The sequence below is a fragment of the Thamnophis sirtalis genome, unplaced genomic scaffold, assembly GCF_051295495.1.
Source record: "Thamnophis sirtalis isolate CommonGarterSnake01/CBP01778 unplaced genomic scaffold, rThaSir2_p1.2 scaffold_1, whole genome shotgun sequence".
Classification (NCBI taxonomy): domain Eukaryota; kingdom Metazoa; phylum Chordata; class Lepidosauria; order Squamata; family Natricidae; genus Thamnophis; species Thamnophis sirtalis.
In genome coordinates this window covers 141,639,878-141,658,668 of record NW_028261381.1, presented here as the reverse complement: position 1 = coordinate 141,658,668, position 18,791 = coordinate 141,639,878, and the positions used below count along the sequence as shown (strand labels likewise).

Below are 18,791 nucleotides of genomic sequence, written 5' to 3'. Positions count from 1 at the left end.
GTTTTCCTTGCCTAAATGTTAAACCTTACTTTCCTCACCATTGAATTTCATTTTGTTAGATAGTGCCCAATGTTCAAGTCTGTTGAGAGCCTATCTTATGATTGACTATTGACTATTCCTGCCATCTTGATGTTATCTGCAAATTTGATAAATTCCCCTACTATCCCTTCATCTTAATCATTTATGAAACTACTGAAGTATACTGGGCCTAAGACAGAACCCTGTGGTATCCCACTGCATACTTTCCTGCATGTAGACGCTGTTCCATTAAGGACTATATGTTGAGTACAGTTGGTTAGCAAATATACTAATCTGTCTGGTGGTACTGCTGTCCATCTTTGTATGCATATTTGAGAATACAGAATGCTGCTATATAGGTTTAAGAAATGCTGAATTGGGAAAATTCATTTAAAAATACTATTTAAATAATTACTTCCCAAAAACTATTAAGTTCCTCAAGTAAGCTAGCTGTATCAAAGGATTGCAATATGCTTGTAGAGACTGCTGCCATCACATGGTGATATGGTTATTTTACTTAGAATGCCTTTGTCTAATGGAAAAATTTATCATCTGAAAGCATTCTTGGTAATACTCCCAGAGCGCTTCAGTTATTGGACAGATTATATGTATATTTGTTTGGGTAGATTAATACCTGTATGTAGAATGTAGATATATTTACAGGTAAAAATTTTCTGCATATTACTTCGATTTTGATTTAAATTTAAATGCTTTGATGCATTCTAGACTGACATTACCTATTTAATCAAAAGTCTTTTACTGTAAACTGGGGAATTTTAACTGGATTTCTGCACTTATAGGGCTATAGAAAGTTTTATGTGTGTTCCAATACGTTCCATAAAAATGGATCTGCCACGATTGTGTGCATATGGAAGAGACCATCTACAATACATGAAAACGTATTTTAAAACAATACTCTTTTAATTCTGCAAAATTACTTGTTACATTTCTAACTTAAAATGCTTTAAATGATTTATTTTATTTATATTCTGCGTTATTTATTTATAGGCATCTATTTGGAGTGAAGTATCATCAATAAACCACATGATAAACAATGGAATAGCAATAGGACTTAGACTTATATACTGCTTCACAGTGCTTTACAGCCTTCTCTAAACTGCTTAGAGTCAGCCTGTTGCCCCCAACAATCCTGGTCCTCATTTTACTGACCTTGAAAGGATGGAAGGCTGAGTCAACCTTAAGTTGATGAGAATTGAACTGCCGAACTGCTGGAAGTCAGCAGTCAGCAGTATTAGCCCACAATACTACATTCTATGCACTGTGTCTGCACCTTTGGCCCACTGGGTGGTGTGGTAGAAGTCAGAGTCTGGAAGCTTTCAGGATTTGGATGGAGAAAACAGATATAATTTAGGGCTGTGCCATCTATGGCTTAATGATGGGCATCTCTTCCCTTGGAAAGACCAAACTTCAACCTGAAGTCCTCCTAGCCTCTTAACTTCTGCTCACAGAGCAGGCATAGCTAAATGGCTTATGCATAGCGTAACAGGAACATGATGCACTGAAGACAGTTACTAATGCCTTGTCATCTCTTGCTTAGATTACTCTTGATTTACATGGGACTGCCCTTGAAAGCCATCTTTTGAGCTTTCTTCTGATGCTTGTTGTACTGTTTGTAATTCCTGCCATCAAATACGTAAAATTTATTTGGATAAAGTCCTAGGATGATCTGCACTTTATTATTTTGGCCTTCTCCTATCATTTTGTCTACCTGCAGAGGAAGGAAATGGAGGAATGTGGGAATTTTTTCCATATAGTTCTGAAGTGTGTATTAGAACAGAAGAAATGAATCAGCCTAATGACCCTGAATGACAAGGAGACAGATAACAGAAACCAGATTGTTGTCCATTTCCTGGTGTAAAACAAAGCTCAAATGAGTACAATAAATGATAATGTATGTTAGAAGGTGCTAGTATTAGAAGCCTTTGTAGGAAGGTGAAATCTTATAGCAATATCAGATTCTGGCTGTAAAGTTCACAGCATGATTTATGTTCCTTTCTTTAATTTTTATGTAACAGTTCTGGGACTATATAACCCATAACCTTGCTTAGTTGGGTGCTCTTTACATTCTTATGACCTGCGCATGCTATTAAAAGATAATTTATTGCATCAAACTCCAAATATTTGGTTTCTTGTTTAAAGTCATTATTTTTCTCGCAACAATGTAGTACCATATAGCAATAGCACTTAGACTTATATGGTTCCACCACAAAACCGCGGTAGACTAAAGCGCGTGTGACTAAAGCGCGGTGACAAAACCGCACCGTCAAAACCGCGCGACAACAGCGCGCCGACAACAGCGCGCCGACAGAAGCGCGCTGTAACATAACCCTAAAAATAACCCTAAACCTAACCCTAAACCTAACGCTAAACCTACCCTAAACCTACCCTAAACCTAACCCTAAACCTAACCCTAAACCTTACCTTAAGTTAAATCGCGCTTCTGTCGGCGCGCTGTTGTGGGCGCGCTGTTGTGGGCGCGCTTTTGACATCGCGGTTTCAGCACCGCGGTGTTGTCGGCGCGCTTTTGACGTTCACGGTTATGTCGTGCCACGGACTTATATACTGCTTCATAGTACTTTACAGCCCGCTCTAAGCGGTTTACAGAATCAGCATATTGCCCCCAATGAACTAGGTCCTCATTTTACCGACCTCGAAGGATGGAAGGCTGAGTCAATCTTGAGTGAAATTGCAGTCAGCCGGCAGTCAGCAGAAGTAGCCTGCAGTACTGCATTCTAACCACTGCGCCACCTCAGCTCTTGCTACATGAACTGCATTGGTTGCCATTCAACTTCCGAATGCAATCTGAGGTGCTGGTTAGTTCCTATGAAACCTGAAATGCAGGTATTTCCTTCATGCTTAGGGACTTCTGAAATAAGATGAAAACATGGCTCATTTGGAAAGCTTTTGAGGATTAATTATTTACTGTTTTGATTATGAACCTAGGTCACAAGTGTCAAATGTGATGTATCACGACTGTTTTGCCTTTGTGGCACCAGAGTGGGTGTGGCCTGCGCAGGATGCATTTGGCCTTTGGGCCACCAGTTTGACCCCCCTAGTCTAGGTGATCAAAAATTTCTTAATTTGAAATGGATTTTTTTTTAAATCAAAAATTTTATTTGTACTAAAATATTTTTCATTTCATTAGAAATAAGCGCTGTATGGCATTTTAGCCAGATTAAAAGCTTGATTTAAAAAGGAGAAAATTGAGGATTTGGAAAAGGTAATATTAAAGCTGCACTTTAAAATGCACATAATATGGCATTTTCTCTTTGTGTTGACACTGGAGGTCCCAGAATTCTTAGCCTCATGATTAAACATATTAAGTGGGGTCCAAACTTACTGGAAGGCACTAGATTGGCAACAGGAGCATAAAGATACACTACACTCAGTATATGACATAATCTGTATTTAAATTATAGATAGCATTAAATTGATCTTTTTTACCTTTTAAAAAATCAGACTTTTGCAATCAAATGAATCAAGGCGAAAAAGGAAAAAAAGAAATTTAATGAGGACAACCTATATGCGCTTCTTTTAAAAAAAAAGACTATGCAGTAGGTCAAAATTGTACACAAAATTAAATTGCTTTGTAAAAAGTCTTAAAGAATAACTATTGCATTGTAGTTCTCCCTAGGTAATGTATAAAGGTGACAAAAATGTGATTTTCCTCTGCATGCAAACTTAAGTATTTTGCCAATTACATCAAGAAAAACACCATCTAAATCAACATGACATTAAACAGATTGCATTTTTCTCTAACATCCAACTACCTAGGTGAAAAACCAAATGGAATTCTTCAGTGTTTGGAATGCTTATATGTACTGTAGGTTAGCTGTGTTGAGCAGCTACAAGGATTCTCATTATAAATAATTCATTAAAGTAGATTGGGATATCCTCCCTCCCCCCCACCTGATGTTTTATTCAAAACTATTTTCAAAGCAGTGTGTTGATGCGATGCCAACAATTTTGCTTTCCTGGAGTTTTTACCTGATTTAAAATTTCAAATCAGTGACAGCTAAAATAAACAACCAGCTGCTGACATAGACTAATTCATATGTTCATCACTAAGTTATAAGCAGGCTTTCTCCACCTCTCAAGTTCCTTTAGGATGATGTTGATTGGAGATCATGGCTTTAATTTTCATTAATAGTTCTCTCTTAATAGTAAATAAATATAGAGCTACATAATGTTGTAACTTTTAATTTTTAGAACATGATTCTTATTAGGAAAATATGACAATTTTGCTATAATAGAGAACAGTTCTTTTATGTATAATTAAAACAGCCTTTCTTGATTGAGCTGCAGGGAGAATGGGGACAAACTTATATCTGACAGTTTACTGCCCAAGGAGGGATGAATGTTCAACATCCTTCATGACAAGGTGCTCTAAGAAGGGAGAAAAAACTCACAATGTACTTTTCTTACTAGATCTTACTGGACATGGAAAATCAACTTAGAGAAGACAATCACATAAATACCCAAGTTCTGAGATATAAAAGCAACCCACTAAGGGAGTACATCAGTGGAGGTGGCTAATGGACTAATTAGCAGACCCCACCCTCCCTGCACTTTCTCGTCCTTTTCTGCTCATCTTTTACATTTCATTGTACTATTTTATTCCTTTGTATTGTTACATTTACATTTCTTAATCATTTTTTCCCATTTTGTTGTTGCAAGCTGTCCAGAGTGATCCCATGGCGAGATGGGCAGAAAATGAATTTAACAAAGGATGATGACCAGCATCTTGAATTGCACCTAAAAGCAGTTCAAGTCACTGCAGTTCCCATAGATAATGATGTTACATGGATAAATTGTGACTTGGCCATTATTATTTCAGCCACTATATTCTGGAGCAGCTGTAGCTTCCTGTTGGTCTTCAAGAGCAGCCTCATATAAAAAGAGGCAGTAGTTCAGCGATGAGGTGAGAAAAGCATGAGTAATTTTCAACAAAGTTTCCTAAATTGGGAATGTTTACAACTGATACACAAGAGATCCGGGCAAAGACCTCCTTGTTCACAAGCTGTATTCACTTTTCCAGCAGGAGCTGTGAGTCTAAAATGATCCCCAAACTATTAACTTGCTCTGTATTAGGGAGAACTATCCTATTCAATATTAAATATTAAATTCTGCTGGAATGTGCACAGTCACTGTATCTGGCTGGGATTGAATCTAAGCCTCTTTCTGCCCTTTTAGGCCCTTACAGCCTCTAGGCATTAGAATAGATTACAATTACATCTCCTTTTTAGCCTTTGAGTTATATAAATGTAATAAACATGGCATCAAATTACCTCTCATAGTATTTATTTATTTAGTATATGGCATACAAGTCGAGGAAGGCTATAATGTTATGAAGAGTAACAGGTGATGGGAGAAAATTTGAGTTTGGTTGCATGCCACATTGGAAAGCGCATGAAGAGATCTCTCCCCTTCATCTACAGTCATTTAGTCCTGGTCACAGGAAAAAGAATCACTGTAACACTGTGCTCTTTGCTTCTCAGCTCTTGCAGTCAATCCAGAAGAATACTATGGTCAATGGTATTCAATGCAACTCAAAGATCCTTTAAGACCAGGAAGGCTGCACTTCCTCCATCTCAGTTCTGCCATATATCATCCACAGAAGTGATCAGTGTAATCTCAATGCAATGTCTAACCTTAAAACACACAAAAAAGGTTCCAGTAATTTGTTTCATCCAGGATTCATCACAATTGCAGATTCATTATAATCTCAACAATTGTATTTAGAAAGGGGAGGTTAAAGACAAGTTGAGGGTTGTCCAAGCAATGAGTTTTTGATGATGAGACATATTGCTCAAGGTTGGCGGCATTATCTCTCACCCAAGGATGCATTAAACATTATCCTTGCTAGCTTCCTGTTATCCTCCTCAGCAGATGTCATCAGCACTTCAAGGTAGAGCACACTAAGAAACCAGTCATGAAGGCCTTTTATTATAAGGTTAGGATATCAGAATCTTCCAAGTCTGAATGTGCTTCCTTCACTTTTATCTTTATGAGAACTATGGAGGTAATTAATGCTCCAGTTGTAGCCTGGACTGAGATCCCTTTTATCTGATTATTGTCTTGATAGTGACATTTCCTCAAATTTATTCCTTCTGCCCATTATCTAAAAACAGGGTTCCTATTTAACAGTGGTTTGGCTGATGACAGAGAACCCTGCCTATTTCCTCAAAATAGATAGGGACAAATTATTTCCAGATCATTTTAAAGAACATTGTCTCTGTTATTTTCTGTAGAGTTCTTCAGCCAGTATCCAATGCTAAGTGTATGTGAATGATTTTATCCTCCAAGATGCCTCTAGAATCTTGCCCCTCAAGAAGCTTCTGGATTAAGATGTCCAGCAGAAATAACTAATGGCAAGGATGCTGCCACAGTAAACTTAGTTGTAATGATGAATGACAGTGATGTCTCTGTGTATTTTTTCAGATACATACCTATTGAGTTTAATGGAAGTTACTCTCAGATGTATGGCCATTTCTTCTTTTGGAAATGAAGGTATACACAAGCTGCTTATATGCTCAGAATGTTTTGCATTATATTTGTTTTATTTTGTACACCAGTGTTGCCTATGCTGGCTACAATTTATCATTATTTCTGAACCTCTGTATTCAGAAATAAACAATGTTAGATTTCAACTGTATTCAACAGAACAGGTTCTGATTTATATTCTCACCTAAACTAAACGGTCTTGGCAGCATATTCGCCTTTAGAATAAACACAAAGCTGAAAGAAATAGTAAAGGGATAAATAAGAAATTAAAGACAAGCAACTAGATATTATAGAAATTATATTTAAAATTGTAAAAGAAATTCTAGATTTAACTTGAGGGTAAAGATAAACACTGAATCAGGAAAAAACAGAAAGATACTTCATTTATAGAAATGATGTAGTCAGTAGATCATAATATCCAATGTATAGCACTTGCCCAACCTCAATTGAACTAAAAAAGCATGCAGGATTGGACCTAGTTAGCACTTGGGTTGGAAGTGCTAGGTCAGTAAAAAAAATTGAGAAGGTGTACAGAAAGAAAAAATATAGCACTTGCAAGGAGGGGCATATCACTTCCATATTATTTCCAGAAAAAATGTATTGAGGAGGTTGCCAAGAGTTGTCTAATTAAAATGCATGGCTGATTGAAGCTTCTGTTGTTTTTTTTTAATTAAAAGACAACTCCATCTGTGTATAGTATTTTCTCTTACGGGTGATCTTAACTAGGAAGCAATTTGTAAACAATATCATTAGCTAACAACTTTTAAAATCTAGAAAATTAGTGAGACTCAGGTAGAAGAGATTACTTCCATCTTTGTTTGGACTGTACCTTTATTGTTGTGCTAAGTGAATTTCTCATGGTATTAGAAGAAGTTATTCTAGAGCTGACATCTGCTCCCCGAGGACTGAAAACACTCACTTATTTCATATTGGCTAGTTAGCAGCTGTCAGATGGTAACAGTATTCAATCACTGCCAGCTTTGCATGTTTTTGAACCAGCAACTTTAAAAAGAAAAGAAAAACCCAAACATATATTGCTGTTACACCGAGCCCTTGGGATGTGCTTCCTTCTCAGCAACAAATGTCTGATGTGTTTAGGAAAATTGATATCAGCAAATGAATGTAAAAGATATGAATGGGATTAAAATTATTTAAAGAAATTTAGTTATGGTATGTTTCAGGTAACCAGAGATAAGCTTCCTTTAAATCAGTACATATATATTCCAGTCTCTCACTGGAAATCTTCAACCAGACACAGACATCCATCAGAAATGGTTTATGCAGAATAATATATATGTCTCACTAAGAGAAACATTGCGGCTGTACTAATATTTGCTGTTCCAGATCTTGAAAGAAAAAGTATATTAAGAGTATATTAAGAGTGTGATTGAGATTTTTTTTTTGGCTCAACGGTTTAAATGAAAAAAAAAAAAGTCAGCAATTCTGCTACAGGAAATAGTATCCAGGACATTAATAGTATCTGAAAACAATAATGTACTGCTACAGTTAATAGTGATACATCATTTTACATAGTTTTAAGTATTTTGCTATGTCCTTCAAAAAAATAATTTGATTTGATTCAAGGCTTAAAAAAATGATTTGCTGACTTTTGGCATGCCTATTATATAGTTGTATTATTATTTGACAACATGTAAACATTAACTAAACTTCTGTTCTCTGAATGATTATCAGATTTAGAATATCATTAGATGTTAGGAGATAAAAAAGTGATATTACTTGGGGCATGATCTTCTCTTTTACTGCTTCAGGTGTCAAGGGAGATATATAGTTCGGGCTCTTGCTCTTCTGGCATCAACCATTGTTAATTGTTGTTGCTGTGGTGTGTCTTCGATGTTGTCTCTCCATCTTCTTCTGGGTCTGCCTCATATTCTTTGACTTTCTCATCTTTTTGCATATGCATGGTATGTTTTTGTATATTATACAGTATGGACTCACAAGACATCCTCTCCAGATGAGCAAACCACTTTATTTGCTGTTTTTTGGATGTAGTTTAGGACTAGTTCTATGCCAATTCTTTCTCTTATGGTTTCATTTCTGATTTTATTTCTTCTAATCACTCCAGCAGTTTTGGGGCATGATAAGAAGTCTCATATGCTCTTGTACCTACATTAATTTTTCATCAACTGCAATTAGAACATTAGCATACTTAATGAATGGTGGTTTAATAATCAAGTAGATATAAATAAATACAGCAAGCGAGTTTGGAGTATGTCAGAAACATACATTTGTATATACTTGAGAACCGAAACTAGTGGTTTACTAGTCTATGGAATGGATATCTAGTTCTTAATGCCAGTCCAACTGCATTGTGTTTTTTTTTAACTTTTAAGTACAGGAATAAAACTTAATAGGTAAAAGTTATTAGAATGTCACAACTTGGGAGAAAAATGTTTGCAATTCTGATTTTGTCCTGTAGAGGGGATATTTTCATAAGAATTTACAGTAGCAAAGTTAAGGTGCAGCTTTTAGTTGATGTAAAACACAAAAGCTTATAAAATTTGTCAGTTCCTAAAGTATCACAAATTTATGTTTCTGTCAAGAATAGATATATCAATTCAGAAATAAAAACTGTTTACTTTTTTTTTTTACCAGAGATGTCCATAGGAAGTGGTTAAAAAATTAAAGGTTGGCCATAAATATTGTAATCAAAGCTCTGCCTGATTATTGTTTTTTTTAAACTGTGTTGCACATAAAAAACCAGAAATTCAATCAGACTGCTGTGGCTATCTTCATCTTTTTGAATAAATTCTGCAGATATTCCTGCCTTGTATATGGAAATTTCTTTTACATTTGTTCAGTGGTGACATTATTCTACAACAATAATTAATGAGACTTATTTGAATGTTTGTTTCATAACTAGTATCCAAAGTTGGTTCATCAAAAAGTTGTACAAAATATAAATCACTGGTAGATTGCTTCCACTTACCAATGTTAATATGCCACTGAATATCACTTATGAACCGAAGAGAATTCTACCACTTGGTTTTAGCGCTTAATCAGTTGTTTCCTTACAGATAGACATTTTAGCCCTATCACACAAATATCTGCAGATAAATGGGAGGATTATTTCTATAAAATATTTAAAAGGGAATCTGCTGTAATCTCTCTGATTCCCTCTCATTATGAGCTCACGCATTGGCCATCAGTGATCATAACTGAGACTAAAGACCTTATAGCCAAATTAATATCTAGAGGTGATTTTATACACACACAAAATAACATGGAAAAACAAAGATTAGTGAGCACCGATTCTGGCCACTTTATTCACACATATTAACACATGCCAATTCCTATTTTAGACAAAAATAAAGGAAATACATTTGACCATACAAATTATAAGTCTAAGTTTATTAAACATAATAAAGTTTATACCAGATTTATCTATCTAAAATTAGTGTATTGGCTACAAAATGGAAATATCATTGCTGAAGAAGAGGGTGAATTTAGAGGGAAACAATCAGTATTAGAATGTTGTGTGGTACTGTCAGAAAAATATTCTAAGCCCAACATTACCTATGTGCAACTTTTGATGATTTTAAGACAGATTTTGACCTAATGAGGAGAGACTGTGGGATAGTCTGAGGTAGTCTTTTATAGAAAAAAGGCTGCTTTTTCTTATTCAGCCACTTTACTCAAATATCTTCCAGAGAATAATGTCCACCTTAGGATCATTAGGATCCTAATCCTTCCAGAGAATAATGTCCACCTTAGGATCATTTATCTAAAGTGATGCCAACTCATAGAGATGAAAGACAAGTTTACATATTAAGTCCATTACTATTTAATTTATATTTAAATCCAATAATCCAAGTGCTTCATGTTTTAGTCCATCACCTATTTTAACTGATTGTGCAATTCCAGCATTACTATATGTCAACAATGTAGCTATTATGTCTACTTCACAGGGGGGAATGAGAAGCATGTATAAAACTACCAGAAAAATCAAAGTTTAAAGTTTGCCTGACATCCTAAAAAGTCACAAATGGCAAATAAATATTGATGTTATATTAGATATTATGGAATGGTTGTCAGAAATGTGGGATCTATTTTGGAAAAAGGAATGAAGAAATCATTGGAGGATGTGATGACCTCCTCTGATGCTTCCCTGGACGCCTCTCCAGATGCCAGCTTGGAGGAGGATGAGCCGGTCCCAGGCACGTTAGGGAGCGGAGGTAGCAGCATGTCCGGAGGTGGCCAGTGGCTCTGAGCAGGGAGTGATGAGCCCAAATGCGGTGGAGCAGGTGCACAGGGAGCAATCAGATGAACAGCCACCTTAGCATGGGTCAGTTGAGACATAGCTGCAGCAGGATAGCCCTGAAGCTTTGGGTGGAGAGAGCATGCAGCTGCAGTCAGACAGTGAGGAGGAGGAACTGTCTCCACCACCCATTCTGAGTACACAGGATGGAGAACAGACTGGCGTAATGGAGAGGTACTTGCAAAGTGGCAGTTTTGCCTCTCTTGATTGGCTACACCAGGCGCTATTTAACACAGCAGGAGGATGGAAATGATGCTGGGAACAACACATCCGTTTTGGTGCCGAGGGTTTGCCAATCACTTAATTGAGCTTCGTCACCCTGACACCTTGATTTTAGACCCTGGATTCATGACTCAACTCTTTGAGCTGCCTTTGCCTTGAACCCTGTTCTCCACACCCCAGACAGTGGACCTGGGTGTTGCCTTGTGGACTGCTCCAGCTTCGTGCATTTGTGCTGGACTCATTCCAGAACTGAGCTGGGAACTTGACTTGTTGCTGGACTGGGTGTTTTCCAGGGAAGACGTTTAGAGCGGCTTGGAAAGCCTCAATAAAACCCTTGAATTCCCCTTGGTGTATGTTTACTGTGGGAGAGATTTTATAGTTTACAGTAATATTTTGTATTAATTATAATAGTGTATTTATTAATACACTAAACCACTGTCTATTAAGTATGAAAACATATTCTTTTTTCTTAGTTTGTATTTTTAGTTTATCTGGGTTTGTTTCTTTAATTATTTAATTCTGTAATTAATTATTTACTATAATTAACTATGAATACACCTCACAAAAGTTATTTTTTCTAAGGTCTACAAGCTTTATAAATACTTATGGTAGGTTAGCAAGGAAGATGTTAGAAATGATCTTAAAACCTGTTTAGGAAAATTGCATTCATGCAATGCTAAAATGCTTTTTTGTGTGTTAATTTTTGTATGGAAGATCATACATAAAAGGAATAGGTCTAGTTTAATTCATAATCCTGAAAATAATAATCAGCTGCAGAGAAAATCCAGCCTTGTGAGCTTTCCATAAATCTTGTCATATTAAGTATTACTCAGTAAAATTGTTTCCCATTAGCAGAGAAGAAAAAATGTCTTCTTAAATATAGTGAATGTTATAGGCATTGATGCTGTATTAGGTGGGTATAAAAAGCTTAGTGTGGTATGCACATTAAAAATCTTATATTCACAGCTTGATGAAAGTCCCCTGGCTAAATGTGAATGCTTGATCTATTGTTTATTAACAGCCTTATTTCCCTGTCACAAATTAGCACAGAAAAAAGCAATTTCCTTTGAGACAAGGCAGGAATTGGCTTTGTTAGCTAGCTGTAGAAACAGGATGCATGCATTTATCATAACCATGCATCCCACTTACAAGAATTCTGTTGTCTTCAAATGACATACATGTCTTCTATTCTTTAGAGATGTGTGCAGATTATTTTTGATTGGTATTTTCAAAGACAGAAAACAGATTTTTCCAGAGAACTAAAGATGGAATAGTTGAGGCACATTGCTTGGAACATTTGCACTTTATCCCACTGTTTCTTTTCATGGTATTTTCACTTTAAAAAAATCTGTAAAGCTTGTTAGATTAAAAAATTATAGTGAAACAAAGGAAATCAGTATATATGATATGGAAAATGATGTTTGTCTATATACTGTCTAACCACTTTTATATTTAAAAAAAGAAAAAGATTGAAAACCCTGCATGATCTACCTCTATAATAAGGTATTACCATCACACATAGACAACTCAGTAATAATTAAAATATTCCAAACCTTTTAATATGCTAATATCATAATAACACCATTGAACTTTTAAATTGTTTAAATCATCATTTCTTCCTGCTTTACTACCTACAGCATGCATACCAGCTACTGTTTAAATTTCCTAAGTTTAAATTTTAAATTATAGTTTTGAGTGCTCTGATTAAAAATAATTGGTTCAAAAGATCACTGTATAACTTTCCAAATAAATAAAATCCAAGATTTTACACAAATTCTAAAAGCTAACTGTAGTGTAATGTCAGGCAAAAGAATCAGAACCACACTAAGGTTCCAGTTAAGCTGATTTTACTGCTCATACCTTTGTACATTTTATACACTAATTTAGTGCTAGATAAGTATTAACAGAATTCAAGAGGGGGCTGAGGTCAGGGTGGTATACGCTTACCTTCCCCACCGGTTCGCAAATGTGACCACGCATGCGCAAATCCTTCTGTGCATGTGCTTTTGGCGAAAAAAGGAGCTAAATGGGATGCCATAGAGCCGGGTACGGTGGGTGGAGCCACCCACAATTTCTGCTACCGGTTCAGGCGATCTGGTCCAAACCAATAGAATATCTCCTCTGGCCGAGGTCAAGTGTTGGGGAAATCAGGAGATTCAAATAAGTATAAAGATTTATTGCAAACTTAAGCTCTCTATAAGAATCTGACCTATTAACAGTCAAGGGAAATGAGCAGGAATAAGAAGATATTCAAGGTGGACTGGACTATGATGCTTTTAATACTCCCAAAGGCTCAGCCTGTCATCTAAAGCTGGACTTGGACTGTTTGCAGGAACATAATGACTCCAGGCTGATTCCTCTCTTGACTGCACCCCCTGTACTGCCTCTTCTTTTCCTATATGTAATATTATACATATTTACTTAGACATAAACTATATATACCTATAACCACAATTGAGTCCAAAATTTCCATTGCTAAGCAAGACAGTTAAATGATTTTTGCCTCATTTTTCAACATTTCTTGCCATAGTTAAGTGAATCATTGCGGTTGTTAAGTGAATCTGGCTTCCCCATTGACTTTGTCAGGTGACAGAAAGGTGATCACATGACCCCCAAGTCACTGCAACCATCATAAATACATGCCACTTGTCAAGCATCCGAATTGTGATCATGTGGATGTTGCAATGGTCATAAGTTGAAAAACATCTTAAGTCACTTTTTTCAGTGCCATTGTAATTTTGAATGGCCATTAAATGAATATTTATATGTTGAGAACTACTTGTAAAGAATTTAATTTACCCAATGCTATTGAATAATAGCATTGGGTAAAAGTTGAATTAAGTAACTTCTTGAATCATTCCTTAATCTTAATAATATTAATCTTAACACACACTGGCTTCAGAATTATGAAATCACCAATTTTGTGATTACAAAACTTCAGATTGTGTTGTGCAAATATACAAGATCAAACCATTCAGGTAACATAAATATTTGTGAACTACACTATCTGTCAGCCTTAACTGGGACAGCCAACAAGTGCATACGTATAATGGGAACTGAAGTCTGAAAGAGTTATCCATTCATGTAATGGAGTGATTTTCTGGATTTGTATGGCACGCTGAAACAGTAACTACAAGCTGACTAATTTGTTGCTTAGTGGTTGTGTGCAAACTGGACAATATGTGGACAACATCAGTTGGAGGAGCTTAATCCTCCAAGAACACGATTGGCAATTTGACACCTACAACAACAAACATTTCTTCTGAATACTTCTGATGTGAAAGAAGTGAATACTTCTGATGTTTGCCAGGCTTTCCTTATCTTAATATACTTTAAAATATGTTAATTAAAAGAAAGGTACAAGAACCTGCTGCAAACCAAAGCACAGCACCCCCAGCAATATCTTTATTGTACAAAATTGCTGATCCAAATAGGCCCCAAAGGCATTCTTAGAAATGCATTGTTTGGAAGGCTGCCCTATGCCTGAAAACAGGGCCCTTTTAATGTGGTAGTAAATACAGAACTATCATGAGTGGGTAGGCAGGGAACAAGAGCCAGTTTGTCTTCTGGTAGAGCTTTATTCTCTGACTGACTTTTATCAGTGACAGCCCTTTTGGAAATAGTCAATTGCAATCTACTTTGTGTCAGTACCTATGACAATCTCTCCAAATCCTCAATGCCTCCAGTAGCTCAGTAACATTGCCAGTCTCCTGCTACTTTTAAGAACAATAGGTTCATAATCACAGCCAATTTGGTGTAGTGATCAAAGCATCAGGCTAGAAACCTGAAGACCATGAGCTCTAGTCCTGCTTTAGGAACAAAGCCAGCAGGGTCACCTTGGGCCAGTCACCTTCTCTCAAGCCCTAGGAAGGAGGCAATGGCAAACCTGAAAACCTACCAAGAAACTGCAAGGATTTGTTCAGGCAGTCTTTAAGAATGGGAGGTGACTGAAGGTGGGTGTGGTGGTGGTCCGAGTTCACAGCATTTTACGAAGCTGTTGCTGGTCAAAAGGAGCTTCACTATGGTTAACTAAACCATGGTTTACTGAGCAGGCCTTCTCGCTGGGCTCTGCACAACCCAACTATAAAGTGCCCTCAATGGTTAGGTTCTCCCCCCCCTCAGGTATAGGTGTCCAAACCAAAAAAGCCCCTTCTTTCTACCTCAGAGGAACACGGTAGCTAAGACACTGAGCTTGTCGAGCAGAAAGGCCAGCAGTTTGGCGGTTCGAATCCCTAGTGCCGCGTCATTGTCCCAGCTTCTGCCAACCTAGCAGTTCAAAAGGGGTTTTCCAGAGGAATCCACACAAGTTCCGAATCGCTTCGGCCTAAGCGTGCAGCTACCAGGCTCCCGATTTCTCTTCGCCGCCCTCTCGGGGTCGCCAGTCGCCCAGATCGCTTACCGCCACCGAAGAGCCACTGAAGCCCTTCTGGAAAAGCGCCCCCTGTCAGTTCGCAAAAGGTTTCTCGGCTCTCGCCCTGGGCAGCGCTCGCCCCGTGGGGCTTTCTCGGGAACTCCAACCGTTGCCCAGCCTTCCCAAACGCTTCTCCCGCTCGTGACGAAGCCCGAGTGAAAGGCAGGGTTCCGACGAAGCCATCGGACTGTTGGCTTCACGCGTTCCTCGTCCTCAAAATGGAGCCCGTGACAGCTCGCCAGGGCAGAAAGACGCAGGGGACGAGGGGAAATGCCATTTAGCCGGGGTGGGTGGTGGGTGGGAAGGCCTTAACATCAAAGAAAACCCCGCAGTAAGAACTGAAGTGGACCTTTTGGCTCCGCAGGGCAACTCGCTATTTCCGCCCCCCTCCCCGAGCTCTGAATCCTCTCGCCCAAACTTCCCTTTCCTAAATAAGAAGCGGATTAGAGCCGACTTCGAGGGAAAGTCGCAGGCAAGGGAGGGGGTGCGGGGTGGTTTCACGCAGGGCTCTCGTTCCAGGCAGGGGTGGGAAAAGAGACGCGGCCCCTTTAAGAGAGGCGCGGCGCTCTACCTTTGCCTTTGTACCTGCTTTTTTGAAATGCGCCCCTGTCGCCCGCTCATTGGTTCCGGGATAAATCATCCCTTCTCCCCGTAACCCGACCCCAAGACGGAAAATGAAATGCAACCTGAACGCGCCAGACTGGGGGCATGGAGAAGAACCGAGCCCGGACCACCTGATTGGCCAATCAGGAGTCAGGAGGAGGAGCCAAATCCGCAAATCCCCTCCCTCCCATAAAACAGAGCAGTGCCGGAGGACCGAGTGGAGCGGTACGCGGAGATAAGCAGCTGTGCTTATTGGATTTCTCTTTTATTTTAGGTCCTTGCTTTTATTTTTCGCCTTGCTTCTCCAAGGTGTGTTGCAGATTCTCATCCTGGAATGTCCTTTCCCGTCTTCCTCCCTCCCTCCCTCTGGCTTGAAATAGGCGATGCCTTGTTCTAAGCTCTCTGGGTTCCTTTCCGATGGTGGTTCTGAAAATTTAAATGCAGTTTTACAAAGGGACTGACATCATCCGGAGGGCTGTCTTAGAACTAAAAGCATAAAAAAAAAGCGGAGGAAGGGATCGGTTTAAAAAAAATTGCATTTTATTTTATTCTTTCTAACTCTAATTGCTGCAGACGGAGGGGTTGGGTCATTTAAGCTTGGAACCTGACCGTTTCTCAGCCTCATACAGCTTTCATCTATTGGAAATCTACGCGGCGTGGATACTGAACCCCAAGCAGGTTGATTTTTAAGCTAACAGATTCTATTCTTATTGCTGCGGCTGTGTTAGCCTTGGGTAAGTTGACTTGCTTCACTTTTGAAAGCCTTTTAAAATAAACATATATGAAGAAGCTTCGGGTGCTCATTCTTTTTCATTTTCATTTTATTTAGGCATGGGAGTTGTTAAAGCAGAGAAAACATTTTACAGAAATGAGTGGGTTTACCGTTTTTTGTGTTCTTGTGCTCCCTGAAGAATTGTAGGATTTTTAAAATACAAAATTACATTCCACAATGTTGCAGTGAATATTGAATTTGCAGAGTATTTAAAAATATATTCCTTGAAAAGAACCGTTTGTGTCTCCTCTCCTTCCAAAGGGGAAGTAGAATAATAAATATGTCAAAAAATTCTGTGGAAGGGTCAAAGGAAGACTTGACCAAAATGACAGAAGAAGATATGTTGAGATGGAATAAGGAAGATTTGGTGAAAAAGCTGAAGAAAGTAGAGAATGAAAAAATGAACTTGATGGTGGAGCACAGCAACTTGATGAAAGATGTGAACAGAAGACTCCAAGTTCACCTGCACGAGATCAGGGGTTTGAAAGAAGTTAATCAGAAGCTGCAGGATGATAACCAGGAACTGAGGGAGCTCTGCTGCTTCTTGGATGATGACAGGCAAAAGGGGAAAAAGCTGTCCAGGGAATGGCAGAGGTTTGGTAGACACACTGCAGGTGTAATGTGGAAGGAGGTTGGAATGTACCAGCAGAAGCTGAAAGAATTAGAAGCCAAGCAAGAATCCCTTATGAGAGAAAATATTGAGCTGAAGGAAATTGTGCTAATGCTGGATGAAGAGAGGAATGGAGCAGGCTCCCGAAGCTCCATAGATAGCCAAGCTAGTCTCACCAACCTCAATGGGGGTTCTGGAACCAGGGATGTTGGAGATGGGAGTAGTACATCCAGCGCTGGCAGTGCAGGAAGTCCAGATCACCACCATCATCTTCTTCACCATCACAAAGTTGTTGAAAACAAAGCTGGAGCCATCCGGAGATCTATGGATGACCTTTCTGCTCCTCTTCACCACCGGAGCATCCCAAATGGTCTCAATGGTAAGTCCTGGTTTCTAATTCATGCATTTTGTTTCTGTATAAAGAGTAAGTTGGCTTCCAGACATCTTTCTTTCTGAGGTTGACCCATCAGTGGAAGTTTGACTTTATTCAAAGCTTGTACATCTTTGCCTTGTAGGTAAAAGTTTTCTTCATACTTTTTTGTCTATAAAAAAAACCCTGCATTTTTATGGTAAAAAAATGGATCTTGCTTCGCCTGTTTTATGCGTGCTTATATGAAAGTCTATCTCATAGCCACCTACTTCTCCTAATATATAGTTCTGTTTAATTAACACAAGTACAGGACTTAATCTAACCTGTATTTCTACTAGCACATTTAATATAAACCCCAATGGATGTATCTTTGTGAAATAATATTGACCTTTCATTTAAAACTTTTCCTCTTCCTGTTTCTAATATGGTCTTGTTTTTCCATAAACATTTAGACAACCTACACTCTGATGTGGCATTAAGATATTATCATCTGCAAAAACAAGTTACCTTCTCCTGAGATCTTGCCAATTTTAATTTATTACCTTGCATAGATGTACTTTGGGACAGAAGATGCCATGGGAAGTAGCTCCACTTGGTGGAGATGAGTACAGAGTAGCAGTGAGAACTGACCTGCTGGGGCTCAGTTGATGGCAGTCTGGATTTTAATCAAAAATAATTTTTCCCTTGGTTGGCTGTCAAACATTATTGTTCCACTTAGTGGTGCTTATTCACATCACTGCCAAATGCTTTTAGCTACATCTTTTATGTGAAGACATTTTTGTGTTCGACCTTTCAATTACTAGATTAATAAATGAATTGTTTGTAGTCTAAAGAAACACAGGTTACCTTTTCTTTCTTATTGGCTTTGGAATTCAATATTTAGCAGGATGAGTACCTCTGAATAATATTAGTGTTAAAATTGTTGGCATTTTTGTGTAATATGAATTTTTCTTCTGTGTTTTAAAGTTTGACACTGGAATTATC

General features: G+C 38.1%; 1 protein-coding gene across 2 annotated transcripts in view; it reads left to right on the top strand.

The window, feature by feature from the left end:
• Nucleotides 1-15,950: 15,950 nt before the first annotated feature.
• The window catches only part of CCDC85C (coiled-coil domain containing 85C), a 167,759-nt gene continuing 164,918 nt past the window's right edge, over nt 15,951-18,791 (top strand). Inside the window, exons 1-3 of one of the 2 annotated variants that reach the window (XM_014058934.2) lie at nt 15,951-16,364; nt 16,629-16,789; nt 16,885-17,816. In XM_014058934.2, the coding sequence (XP_013914409.2) occupies nt 17,108-17,816 (709 nt within the window). In that variant the 5' untranslated portion in view covers nt 15,951-16,364; nt 16,629-16,789; nt 16,885-17,107. Of the gene's footprint in view, nt 16,790-16,884; nt 17,817-18,791 lie in introns of both variants that reach the window. The other variant, XM_087726236.1, reaches the window with a different exon arrangement.